The 14,477-nt window shown below is 34.4% G+C and overlaps 1 protein-coding gene across 1 annotated transcript; it reads right to left on the minus strand.

Annotated features, from left to right (window-relative positions):
- Positions 1-4,532: 4,532 nt before the first annotated feature.
- LOC132552959 (uncharacterized) lies at positions 4,533-12,018 on the minus strand. Its single transcript, XM_060217159.1, has 6 exons — positions 11,967-12,018; positions 11,080-11,351; positions 7,662-7,742; positions 6,821-6,943; positions 5,981-6,102; positions 4,533-5,402 (listed from the first exon to the last, which is right to left on the minus strand). The coding sequence occupies exons 1-6, from the start codon at positions 12,016-12,018 to the stop codon at positions 4,580-4,582; spliced, it is 1,473 nt and encodes a 490-aa protein (XP_060073142.1). The 3' UTR covers positions 4,533-4,579.
- Positions 12,019-14,477: the final 2,459 nt, after the last annotated feature.

The raw sequence follows: 14,477 nt of genomic DNA on the forward strand, positions 1-14,477 counted from the left end.
TACCAGCTATAATGTTTATGCCTCCGAAGATACAATGTCACTATTCACAATTCTATTAACTTAATAACAATACAATACAGTGGTGCCAACTCGCCGGATTTTGTCAGATGAACCTTTTTATTGGCCATGATATTATGACGTTCTAAACTTGTGAAAGAACATCATCAAAATATATATACAGACATCTGAGATGTGATAATTATACAATATAATTGATTTTATGATAATTTTCCTTGGTGAACTTTTATTCACCTGTCACCCTTGACCTCAAAGGGCTACCAGATATTAGATGGCTATGGGTAAGTGACTCCACAATGTTACCTCATATTTCATCATATAATGTTTACCAAGCGAGGATATCAATGAAATTGTCCCCTTATTTCATTCTGATATTACGTGAATTTTTGCCAAACAGAAGAATCAGATGTTTACGGAATCTGGGATCAGGCATAATACGTTTTGTTTCTGCACCAAACATATACTTGCATAAATGCGTTTATTTCTGTGTTTTCTAGTGGCATGATTGTTTTACCTAATTAGCTCCGATAAGAGAGAGAGAAGAATTGTGCTGGGATTTTCCTAGGGATACAAATTCCGTTGTTTAAAAATAACCATTGGCAATAAAAGCCAAAACAAGAGAGAATAATAAAGCATGCTGTAACATAATTGTTTTTCAGGGGGTATAAATTTTCATGGTTTTCAAAAAAAAATAAAAATCTGTGGACAACAATTCCAAAAAGAGAGGATAATATCAGCTTGCTGTAACATCAGAATTATATATCAGGGGGTACAAATTTTCGTGGTTGTCGATGACCCGAAAAAGATAACTTACTCATGCATTTGATTTTATGAATAATTAATATCAAGTGTAACAAACAACGTGGATACCATGTGCTCGTGTTAACTAGACGCCTTTATTGAGTCGCTTACATCATTGACAATCAAGTGTCGCTTAGCACATTATAATAATATTACATCAAGTAAATCGCCTTTTACAGCAAGTTGAATCCAGTTTTGTAACAGTTTGCTAATTACTGGTTTAAGTATACACACAAAGTGAAGGAAAATAATCTCAAGGAAAATTGACAGTAGTTCCATGTATTGTAATGTTTTAAGGTGCCATGATCAGCTAGAAAAATATATATTGTGCAGTAAGCTCAATACATAATTCTTAAGATCTTTACTGGTAATTAAATTGCATGGATTTTTTTTTCTGAAAAGCAACACCAATAAAAATGGGTTTTTTTCCGGCCCGGGTGGTCGGGTAGCACCATGGTAATGCACTGACATTTCACCTAGCCGTCCGGGGTTCGATTCCCGAAATGAATATGAAAATGTATGGGGTCACCTGCCCAACCACGTCGGTTTTCCTCGGGTACTCCGGTTTCCTCCCACAGTAAGACCCCTCGCACGCTTCCATCCGGGCCAACAAGAATGATTCATATAAGTTGGAAAGACTTGTTTCGCAATTGTTGTAAAATAAATAAAAGTTTAATAATGCAAGGGAGATCCAAATTGTATTTCAAGAGTCTTGGGACTGGAGGAGAGTCATATTAAATTCTATACAAAGATTTGTTGTGACAGAGTGTAGGTTTTCATCTGTATAGAAGTGAGAAAATATCATTCATTTATAAGAGAAAATTTGAGACAACATGAAGGAAAGATGATTTTTTTATATGAGAGGCATTTAGACTTAAATTCACATTTACACACATTGTACAATGATCATTTGAAATCTGTCGATATAGTTTTGAATTTCAAATATTTTAATACAATTTGAAATATATATTTGTAAGATATTTAATTTCAAATATAATTAAGATATTTGTAATTGATGTATATGTTCAAAATGGAATTTATTTCATTCACATGACATTTAATTATATTTTAAAATCATTTATCCTGCAAGATTCTTTTGTATGTTTATATTTAAAATGCATTGGTACAAATGGTCACTATAGCATCAAGCTATACTTGTGTTGCATTTACTTTAAAGCTTTTGAAGGGATAAATATATGTCTGTGAATGTCGTATCAAAAAAGATGTGTCATTAATATGTAGTAAATAGACAGTACATGTTTAAAAACATTCCAATATAAAATATACATATATTGTTCTCAAAGTATCTGTGATATGTTCACTTTGCTACAAAAATAATGATCATGATTTCATACCTTAATATCTTAATGTTTTAGGTTTATGTGGCTTATCGAATAACAGTGTTGTCTTTAGGTTGTTTTCGGGGTTATTTTCGAACACAAAATCACTGACTCTTGTAACAAAAAAAAATGTTAGGTTTACACTATAGAAATGGAACTTATATATTAATTCTGTGGGTTCAATCAATCCATATAAAAATTACAGGATGTAGTTAATTGTAGAATTTTATGTGTTTACACATGTATCGGCTGATTTGTTTTTCCGAAGTTGCCTTTTAGGTTCCAACATTTGGGCCCCTTGCATCATTGAGAGCCCTAGAAAGACGATACAGACTGTCTAGCGTTTACCTTTGGAAAGTACTCGATTATGCTGGCAATCACTTGTAACAACAAAACTTTTTAAAAATCATCTTTTTCTTGTAAGTTTGATTTTTTCCCCATTTCATTCTGTTTTGATCTGATTTGACGTATATAAATTTGAAAGTGTATGATTTATGAAAAGGGAAACCATGTATTACTTTCTGTAAATTATGCCTTTAAAGACAACATGTAAGTTACATTAAATGACCTACCTGTTGAATGCATGGTGGAGTATGCTTTTCATCAGTGAAAATGCTACTTTTACATATTTCTATCAAATCCTGTATTTGTTTTCCCCGCTTTTTACACGAAGAATGCCATGCCGTATTTCATGTGTGTCATCATAATGTCTATTTATAAACAAGTTTGCAAATGTATTAAAAGTCACCATACGGTGACCATATTCATTCATATCATTCGTTTGCTTGTTTATGACTGATACAGAAAACACATTTGCGTGCGAAGTCTATCTTTTTCATAGCCACGCTTTTTAAGTGATCGAATTGATGAAACCATGACAACATTAAAATATAATAAGTAATTTTACCTCCTGTTTGTCAAGTCGTTATTGACACGGTTCTCATTTGGAGAACGCGACATAAATTAGATTGATCTTTACTTTCATTACATATGTTGCCGGTGAATTGATAGGCATATGTACCTTTTCAATTGTGTCAGTAGATATCTTTCATTTTCAGAATTTGCTCCCCGGTAAAATGAAGCCGTTCGAAATATGATTCCTTTGACGTATCGTTGGAATATTGATATATTTCAGGTTACAGCGGCAATGAACAACAGTTTCTTGTTCAAGACCTATTTTGGGAAGAAGCCCAGCAAACAAGACAAACTGCTTATTTAAACAAAAATTTAATTCGCACCATTTCTGTACACTTATGAAATATTACTAATATGTGAAGATAGCAATGGAATTATAATATATAAAGTGAGACAAATGAAAAATTGACAATACTAAAGGATTCCAAAACAGAACAGTGTTATGGAAGGACATTAAATTGTCGATAATTTATATAACTAAAAAGGTAAAACATTAACCGGACAACTTTAGAACTTTACGTCAATCATGGTAAATACACTTACCGGAGAAGTCCGAGGATATCCGAATATAATTTTAATAACGATCAGTTTAACAACAAAACCTTTTTTTAATGTGCAGGACGGCATCCACTTGAGCATTTGAGCATTTAAACTAAAATATTCTTTAAAATGTAAAAGAATGTTACGAAAATGGCCACAGATTTATTTCAAATAACGGAGATTTATAGAATATCAATTAAATTTAAAGTGAATACGTTTTCTTGATGTTCGCAGTAACGTAATTTATATAAAGATATAAATTTATTTTTCCTAATTAGAATGGCGAGACCTACTGTTTATTTTATCACAATATTCTTCTATGCCTTCACACTCGATTACAAGTCTCACACAACCCGAGAGAAAACTAAACCTCCCCAGCACCAAAACACTCTCCAAGAAGGTATATATGTGATATGTTGAATTTTCACTTGTCCATGCTTTAATATATGACAGAATATCAACCCCAAGAAATATTTCAAAAACCTTTCTAAAAATCAGCCGAAAATTTCATGAATTATCGAAAATGAAGAATTTCAGGAGAAAGTAATTGTCAGCGGAAAACTTACATAGGGATGTTTTTATTGAATTAGCATATTCCTTTGATTGAATCCGTTCTGTTGGTCTCGTGTATGATTTGCTAACAGTCTTTCTAGTTGTGAAAACAATTAACAATTCCATGGCATTGTCACGTGACTGCTTCCTGTACACGACTTGGAAATTGCCGTTTTCAGGATGAAGTTTAGAAAATCACACGTTTTGCCTGAGAGAAGACTACCGTGCTGCTACTTAACGTACAAAACAAATCGTATCCGGACGGAATACTTTGTAATTGATTGCGTACAAATGTAAAAAACATTAAAAAAAATCCTGACAAAATATTTGTAACAAGTTTCCCTGCTTTTTGTGAGGGAGAGGAATTTCAAGATTTTCTGAGAGACATAAGCGACAACAGTCAATTCCACCAATTAAAATCCAGTATTTTCATTAAATGTAACCTTCCTGTTTGGATTTTCCTTTGCTATTATTTTGTCAACATTTTTCTCCAATAATTTCAGGAACATTTTAGACTTTTGTTTGAGCCCATCTGATACTTTAGAATCTATTAGCACGTAATCCTCAACTCTCTGGACAAACTCCTCGGTAATCTTGTATTCGGGGTTCCCATATTTGATGTTAAACAGCGCCTGTTCCAGGTCAAAGTCTATGACAAGCCAGTGCAGGGCAAGCACGATACCATCTATCGAGTTGTCAAATTCTGATTTCGGACGGAGTGAACGAAGAGCTTGACGTTCAGTCTCGGTCATGATATGAGGAGAAGCTAACCCGGAATACCTCCTTCCGATTGACGTAAGAATCGTCTGATGCAGTTCCTTCCGAATGTCCTTGGCTTTCACGCGAACTTTGGCGTCGGGATGGACCTCGTACGATTGCAGATCCAGGTCTAATAGAGGCCTTGCCCGTACCAAATCTTGTTTGAGTCTTAAATCATTCTCAATTTCCTCTAATTCTCGTTCCACTATTCTTGTCTTGAATTTGACAATTTTGGATGAGATTGAATCAGCGTCGGAGTATGGGATAAGCATCAATGCATGAAATTCATCCTCCGTGAAGAGATTAAAAATATCGCAATCTTCCTCGTATTTCTCACTGATCTCCTTAAGGACCTGATGTGCCTGTTTCTCGATCCTTTCTCCTCTTAGCTGCTTCACAACCTCATTAATTTCACTGAGGATCTCTTCCTCGACAAGCACTTTGAACTTTTTCATCAAGCTGTGCTTTTCAATATATCTGAAAGAACAGGAAATTGGTGAAATGCTTTAGTTATAATACTTATCCGACAGTGATGAGACATGTATATTCAAAGTGATGTAGAACTACCTTGTAATACAAATCCTTTGCTGAATAAGATGTAATATGCAATATAACGCATGTAATTTCATTCACGTGTTCGATATAATAAATAAATAAATAAATAAATAAATAAATAAAAATGAAGTCCCATATACTTTCCTCATAGTTATTGAACTCCGCAGTGTGCGCGTGCTTTGCAACATTTTTCTCCCGGTAAGGATATTTTGCTTTTCGATGTTTCACTGTTTTGGAATTTAGGATTTCTCATCTTACATTCAAATTACAAAACAGCTTCACGCAGAAAAAACATCCCCTTTTTGTAGTTCCTGCTTGATTGTAAAAGTAGAATTTACTCGGAAGTTGAAAGTACCAATTTGAAAAATCCTTAATTTGATGAATAAAGCTTAAAAAACAAAGACACTGCATGACTGTTTAGCCCATTGGATACCAGATTGATCAATAATTCTAACAAAGCCCTTTCATAAAATTTATCAAATGAAATCGCCGTGACTTACTCCATCTGGTTCCTATAAACGTCAGGTATAATTGCCATTACGTCCCCTGCTGCGTATTCTACCATTTCATCTGTAAGAGGGCGCTGTGACCAGTAGCCCCCTATACGCGACATCCACATTTCCTGTAATACATATAAATAATTTGCTAATGTAGAATTAACATTAAGAATCAAAATATGAATTGTTGTTCATCCATCGAGTGACTGCTATCCGATAGAGCTGTGTCATTTGTATCCGGTTTGTTAATAATTCTATTTCATAAGAAATAATTGTGTCTTTATCGAAAGTACGTGACGTTTCCAAGAAGTGTGCAGGATAATATTGACATTTTGCACTATCGCCTCCCTTTACTTCTGTTTCTCTAGATAGTTTCACAGGAGTATAGATAAATAAGACAATACTATGACGTCATTTTGGCGCCATGTTGACTCACGCTGCGTCAACTCTTTTGCATGTCGCTTCAGACAACATTAATTATAGCTTTACGTAAATCATTCAGACGAGTATGATTTGAAACAAATGAATCTTTTTTATCAATAAAAGAACTTCCCTTGCTTAAGTGATCATTGGAAGGTCGTCAAATTGTATTTATTGTCAATATGAATGCAATCTTGGCTCCAGATAATAGTGATAAAATGCTACGAACGTCATTTGATTTATATAACCAGATTGCATTCATATCAGCAATAAATGCAATCCGACCACCGTTAAATGGCTAATTATCTAGTGGTGAGAAAATATGTGAATTGTAAGTAATTTTGAGTCTCTTGGCTGTGTAATTCTAATCAGTTCGATGGTATTGGAACATCCACATTTTTCAACCAATCAAATTGTGTATACCTTGACGTCTGCTCGCCAGTCGTATGGATGCATGCTATCGGAATAGCACTGACACACCTCGGATATATTCATCCTGGTAGGAAGACGGCGACCATGATCCTCTTCTATCAGTAGATGTCCAATCTAAACCAACAAAAGATAAAAACATCTGATCTCATCTCAACAACTATTAACATATTGTATCAAAGTTTTATTAAAAAAGTGCCAGCGGATTAATGAGAAACTGAACTAAAAGCAAAACGTTTGAAGTCCAGGTTTTCTACATTCTACTAAAGTTCATCTACTAAAGTCCCTAATTTTCAGGGTAGATAGCCCGCATGATCTGTGTTATAAATGACGATTGGGTTAAGAGACTCCCTGCACAGGTTTGTCAGCGAATTACATACCACGTTTGGTTAAAGTTTTTTAGCAACATATCTCTAACGCAAAACATGCATTTTATCGCCGCTTTTGTCAACACAGAAAACAACACCAACATCTCGTTTTCGGGACTTTTCGTCGCAGACGAGAAAAAATGAAAACGGTTCGCTTGATTAAGAAATCATAAACCGATCAAATATATAGTGTACTAAAATGACGTTGATGTATCACTGAACCGCGTAACCTATATTCGTCTGATTTGCATTACATTTGTAGCGAAATGTGATGTTCACCTTTGTCTTTGAAACATTTTCAACATATTCGGGTCTTAACTCATTTACGAATCGTATAGGGACGAAACAGCTGTATGGTGCAATTAATATTTTGACTATACTAGGTCTAATTATAACTTTGAAATGAAAGATTGCGTCTTAAATTGCACAGTTCTTTGGGTGTCCTAATGGAGTTTACAATTACGTACCTGAGTATCAAAGACATTTCTCAGTCTCACTGCGAACTGGTAGAAGAGGGCAGCACTCAGATGACAGGACGAGTGCGCCACCTGGAAACTCAAAATACTGGTAACATTAATATATTACAATAATTAAGTGTCAAGAAGTTTTGTTGTTCACATGTACACCCGATATATTTGGAACATTACGATTTGATTTAGTCTGTGTTTAAGACTGATAACTTTATATAGTGTTTGTGTTTTTCATTGTCGGTTTGAAAAAGCCAACGTAACCTCGGATTAACACAACTTTTGCAGAAAGGTTTACACGCAATGACAGATGTACAAAATCAAGAACGCACGGACAGGGAGACAGATAATTATATAAGTAATGAGACAATGGCAAAAGCAGAAAGACAATGGATTCGAATGACATATAACATTCAATTACACTTCTACAGGATGATAGATATCACACAGTCCCATACAAGATTTAACTTTTTGATACTCATAATTGACAATGATATCAGAATTCCTTGATCCGTTTACAATTTTAAAATAATTCGTTATATATTATTTAAAATTCTTCATGGTCTTAAAGTACTTCACGCAATACCTGAACATCAGATGTCAGTTATCGGGCGTTAGAAAGCTCACAACACCCGCCATTATCACCGAAATACCAGAACATCAGATGTCAGTTATCGGGCGTTAGAAAGCTCACAAGACCCGCCATTATCACCGAAATACCGGAACAACAGATGTCAGTTATCGGGCGTTAGAAAGCTCACAAGACCCGCCATTATCACCGAAATACCAGAACATCAGATGTCAGTTATCGGGCGTTAGAAAGCTCACAACACCCGCCATTATCACCGAAATACCAAAACATCAGATGTCAGTTATCGGGCGTTAGAAAGCTCACAACACCCGCCATTATCACCGAAATACCAGAACATCAGATGTCAGTTATCGGGCGTTAGAAAGCTCACAAGACCCGCCATTATCACCGAAATACCAGAACAACAGATGTCAGTTATCGGGCGTTAGAAAGCTCACAACACCCGCCATTATCACCGAAATACCAGAACATCAGATGTCAGTTATCGGGCGTTAGAAAGCTCACAAGACCCGCCATTATCACCGAAATACCAGAACAACAGATGTCAGTTATCGGGCGTTAGAAAGCTCACAACACCCGCCATTATCACCGAAATACCAGAACATCAGATGTCAGTTATCGGGCGTTAGAAAGCTCACAAGACCCGCCATTATCACCGAAATACCGGAACAACAGATGTCAGTTATCGGGCGTTAGAAAGCTCACAACACCCGCCATATCACCGAAATACCGGAACATCAGATGTCAGTTATCGGGCGTTAGAAAGCTCACAACACCCGCCATTATCACCGAAATACCGGAACATCAGATGTCAGTTATCGGGCGTTAGAGAACTCACAAGACCCGCCATTATCACCGAAATACCGGAACATCAGAAGTCAGTTATCGGGCGTTAGAAAGCTCACAAGACCCGCCATTATCACCGAAATACCAGAACATCAGATGTCAGTTATCGGGCGTTAGAAAGCTCACAACTTGGTTCTAGTTTTGTGAACCTGACATTTTTATGTAGACTGTTAAGTTATTATCAGTTTTCATATTCTTATATTCTTATCGAGATTTAGTTTGGATTAAGGTCTTGTTGATATGACGCATATTCTGTTTGTTTCCAATAAAAAATATCATAAATATTATCCCGACATGAAATGGAATGCTGTTTTTTTTTTTTTATTTGCAGAGATCGATACGTGCAGTGGTGAAAATATGTTACTTATCCACAATATATCGATAGTTCCGTTTTATTTTTGAAGCAAATCAAATGGTACAGGTATAATGTATTTATGAATAGGAGAGTGTATCATTAGATAATATCAAGAAATCCCCGTTCAACTTCAAAGCATTGTTAACATTAAAAATTTATGGAAAGTTCTTCAAATTTGAAATCAAACCTTATTAAATTAGAGATACATATCACGAAATCAATTTTGTCGATATTGATTGAAAACCACTTAAAGAAATTTTATTTTCCTTTGATTATTTGATAATATAATGAATCAATTAATCAGTTTGGATTTCGTCGTTTAATAGTTTATAACAAATTAAAACCCCAATCAATCCATTTATCCAGTATCCCGATATTGATTTTTGGATTTTATTTCTCTTCAATACTGCTTTCCCAACGACATCGTTAAAATATTCAATAACATATTTAAACCTCGGTAGTTTTTATTTTGTGGTAATTTGAACAGCGTGACGGATAAAAGTACATATATTCTAACTCTCTATATAGAGAGCCTGACTTTGAATTCTATAAAGTTCAGTGCCATTGTTATACAAAACAATACCCTTTCTGTTTACCTATACTCGAGGTATGGGTTTTATTGTTTACAACAATCTATGATATGTAATTGTCGTTGTATGGTGTTTGTATGAGAAAAAAAATCACCTTTTCAATAAAATTCGCTATAACATCACTCTTTCATTTAACTTTTTGTTGTGTTGCTCTCAATACCTTAAAAGCCATGAATAGACAACGTTATTATCAAGCCAGGTATAATGTATTTATGAATAGGAGAGTGTATCATTAGATAATATCAAGAAATCCCCTGTTATGTTACTTATCCACAATATATATTCAAACATGCTAAATAAATGTTTTCCAAGCCCAGAAACATTTTAATTTATTTATCGTCTATTTATCGTCGACCATGACTATACCTAACATGTCTGTGTTTAAAAGATGTTTGATAAAACTAGCCACTTAGACACCGCCAGCCTGTTTCACTTCAGACAAACCGTAGACAACTAGACTTCGAGTAACAGCCTGTATTTGTCATAGTTGTGAAAATCGGTGGTCACATTTTATAATTTTAAGTATTTTTGTGTTGGTTGTTAATGGGATATGACCTATTTCTACATTTCTACATGAATAGATCCATATATTACATATGATGACATTATTTAAAAGGTATTATTGAATGTGCCCCATGACTGCAATATGTACGTCGTTGGCGGCAAGAATTAAGAAAAAATGCTTTGCGGAATACATTCCTAATTTTATAAACAAATCAAACAAACCAAAATCAGTTTTTCAAATTATTTGTATGAAAATTACGAAATCTAATTATTGGGCTGTTGCACCTCCTCGTCCAGATTTGACTTGGACTTTCCTTAGTCGCCTTGTAGGTTTCAAATTTTAGGCCCTTAGTATCAATGACGAGTCCTAGAAGGACAACTGTATGCTGCAGCTTAATTCATTGTTTGGATCTACTGTATTTCACTCTAAATTATTAAAAGGCGCTACTCACTTGCATGTCTTTTTTACATTCTTTGTAATCGTATGTAGATATAGGAAAAATGTTAACTTTATCAAGTGCTATATATTACCTTCAATATATCCTCAGATTCCAGGAGAAATCGCAAACCACCTTTATCAAATAACTCCAAGTTTACAAGAGTATCAAAGATATAGACTTTTCCGTGAAAAGTTCCTATTTGGAATAACGTAAGCGGCCCGTCCCCGCCCATATGTATTCCTTCACCAGAGATCCCCAGCATGAGCTCGCGCTTGAGCTGATGAACAAGCTGGCGACACCTAGCGGTGTCCAGTACAAGCTCTTTCTCATGGAACACAGCTGGCTCCATGGCTCGGAACTGATCTGTTAAGATACCAATATACACCATAAGTTATATCACTTATATAAAGGATAGCAAGACAGGAGAAATGTATCTAAAGACGAATTTCGCATTGATATTGTACAAGAAATTATATGTAAAATAATTTGGTAAACTGCTTCACCTAGCTGCTTCATCCATAAAAGACTTGTACACGATTCTAGGGTAAAAACAATTGGAAAAAAAACATCGGAGTTCGAAAGAATGAAAAATCCAGATCGGACTGAATAACAGAAATAAACGAAAGGAAAGATCGAATACCCTTCAGGTTTTGTACCAAGCTACCGTAACAAATTATACAAAAGTTTGTAGTATGAGTACCGAGCCCCGACAATCAACTGTAAAATATGACACAGATCTAATGGTAGAAAATTGCAAGGAATTCCAAATCTACATTATAGATAAATACTCGTGTTTTAAATAGGACAAAACATGCTGCAAATTACCTTTTTTCTAATAGATATTCTTCTTGTATACTACCTCTGTTAACAAACTTTTATCATAATCAGTGCTGTGGTCTGAATACACCTCCAACTATAGATGCTGATAATTCATATTAAAAACCGTAGACTTTTTTAATGATTTAAAACAATACCTACCAATTCTTGCCACGGGATACACGGGTAACCCTGCGAATGTTGTCTCCGCCATTCTGTGTAGTTATTTGTTACATCGCCATCAGAAAAATTCGTTGAGATCTGTAGAAAATAAAAATAGAAAAGGATATCATCATATTTTATCCTTGAAATGTTGATATCAATTGTTATAAGGTGAGAATCTATAAAAGTGTAAAGGAGTCGATGAAGCAAAAGACGCTTACCCTTCTGAAACGTTCATTATAACGTTCCCCTTTTCTGGCTCTTCGCGTAGTTATTTGCTTTATGTAAATTTTACCTCCCTTTTAATAAATTTTACAATTGCGTTTACATGCATTGTTACTAGAACTATCGAAGTTTGCTCCTCAGCTGAGTATGTAATGGAAACGTATTGCTTAAACTTGGTGTTCAAATGTTCCATGTTAGAAAGAAATCAAACAAGTTAATTCATAACATCTGTATACCGGTATATTAACAACGATCCTGTCAAACTAGACAACTGTCGCAAACAAATCTACAGTGCTATATTTACATATTGAATCTATCTTACATGTGTTCAAAATGTCTACTGAATTATTGAAGTTATTTCTAAAGCACGAAATCCATAATTTGTAATTAGCTAAATGTGTTAATGCATTTCATACACGGATATATCAATTGTCAAACATTGTAGAAACCCAATATCTTATCAGTGCGTTGAATTGCTGGACAAACAAGCTTGCAATAGTATGGCTTTTTTTTGTCCGCGTGTTGTCAAATCAAGACATGTCAGCTTAACTTTTTCAACTTTTTAAAAAATTGACAAATCCTGATGACATTAAATTGTTTTCATGTACTTAAATGCCAGACATATAATCGTCACTTGTTTGGTATTAACTGGCATCTATTGATGAAAAATAAATTTACATAGAATTTAATAAGAATTGAAAAGAATTGTGCAGTTTTGTTTTTGTTTATGTGTGACAAGAATAAAAAAAATACAATGCAGTAAACACGAATGCTTAGGTTATTTTACGGTTCTGTTTGTGTGTTTCATATTTCATTTTAAAAGATAACAAAATATTTATATGTCGTCAAACTGAAAATTATTATATACACTATTTTCATTGGACGTTAAGGTGACAATGCTTTATCACACTACTACATATCTTAACTGTCAAATAATATTGTAATTCAATACACTGTGTGAGACAATGGGTTTTACACGATACCAACATACATAACCTTAGCACCACAATTAGCATGGCTGGTATAGTGGAATCAGACAGACAGACAGACAGACTAACCTAGTGTTACATAAAATACCTATGTATGATAAGATTTTACGTTGGGGAAAATCATATTGTGTTAATTACACGTTATATTGGAACCGAAGGAAATATCAACGTCTTACTGATATACCAGTCAATATTTACAAATATCTAAATGTTCAATATTTGCTAATGCTTAGTTTCTTTATAAATACTACCAGATATTTTTTTAAGAAAGGGAGGGGAGAGGGGAGTTGTGTATATATTACATGTAGTATCAGCGATGATTAGGGCTTACGGTGTGAAAATCTTGAAAACAGATCCAGAAAAATTTAAAAAAAATGAAAAATAGTTTTTTTTCAATAGAATTTATTATTTTAATTTTCAAAAGGTAAAGTATAACAGATTAAAAGAAATACTATCATATTATAGATAATCTTTATTTATTTTACAAGCAAGTTTTTCCAACTTATATTAATCACTCTTGCTGGCTCGGACGGAGGCACGTGAGGGGTCTTAGTGTGGGAGGAAACCGGAGTAACCGAGGAAAACCCACGTGGTCGGGCAGGTGACCCCATACCATTTCACATCCATTCCGGGAATCGAACCCCGGACGGTGAAAGTCGAGAGTGTTACCACTGCACCACCCGACCACCCTACACTATCATATCAAATCACTGGACAAAAATCACTATATTCGCAGTCAAGAAAGATAATGCCAAGTCTAATATCTAACAAACGTTTTACATGTCATTCACGTGTTGCCAGTCTTTTTGTTTCTTGTCTTCAAAAGAAAGTTTCCATCATTTCGAGAATGATTCGTGTATCGATGTACGGAACCTAATACCTCTGTAATGACGGTATCACACTGATCTGTTGCAATTAGTATCGTATGGCCTGGTTATTACCATGCATACAACCTGTAGAGATTATCAATATTTAACGAGATATTACCTGTACTATATAATTGTGTGGTTACCATATGTTACAAATCATCCTGTGTACTCCTGTTTTACTGAACTTTCCTGAAGTTTGATTATTCACAGTCAATGCAAGCTGATATATATATTTTGAAAATCTTAAACAATTTTTCGTCCTGATAAGTGCAGTTTTTAAACGAAATAAAAAAAAATAGCTAAAATGTCAATTTTTTATTTTATATAGAAGTTTAGCTTAAAAAATTAAAACATCACATCATGATAAGAAATATTTTTACAATTTTATCTTTTATAGAAAGTTAAAAAATCATACTTTATGTTATTAC

This window comes from Ylistrum balloti, unplaced genomic scaffold (genome assembly GCF_031769215.1).
Source record: "Ylistrum balloti isolate Yb309-2 unplaced genomic scaffold, AGI_CSIRO_Ybal_v1 Utg370288, whole genome shotgun sequence".
Lineage (NCBI taxonomy): Eukaryota > Metazoa > Mollusca > Bivalvia > Pectinida > Pectinidae > Ylistrum > Ylistrum balloti.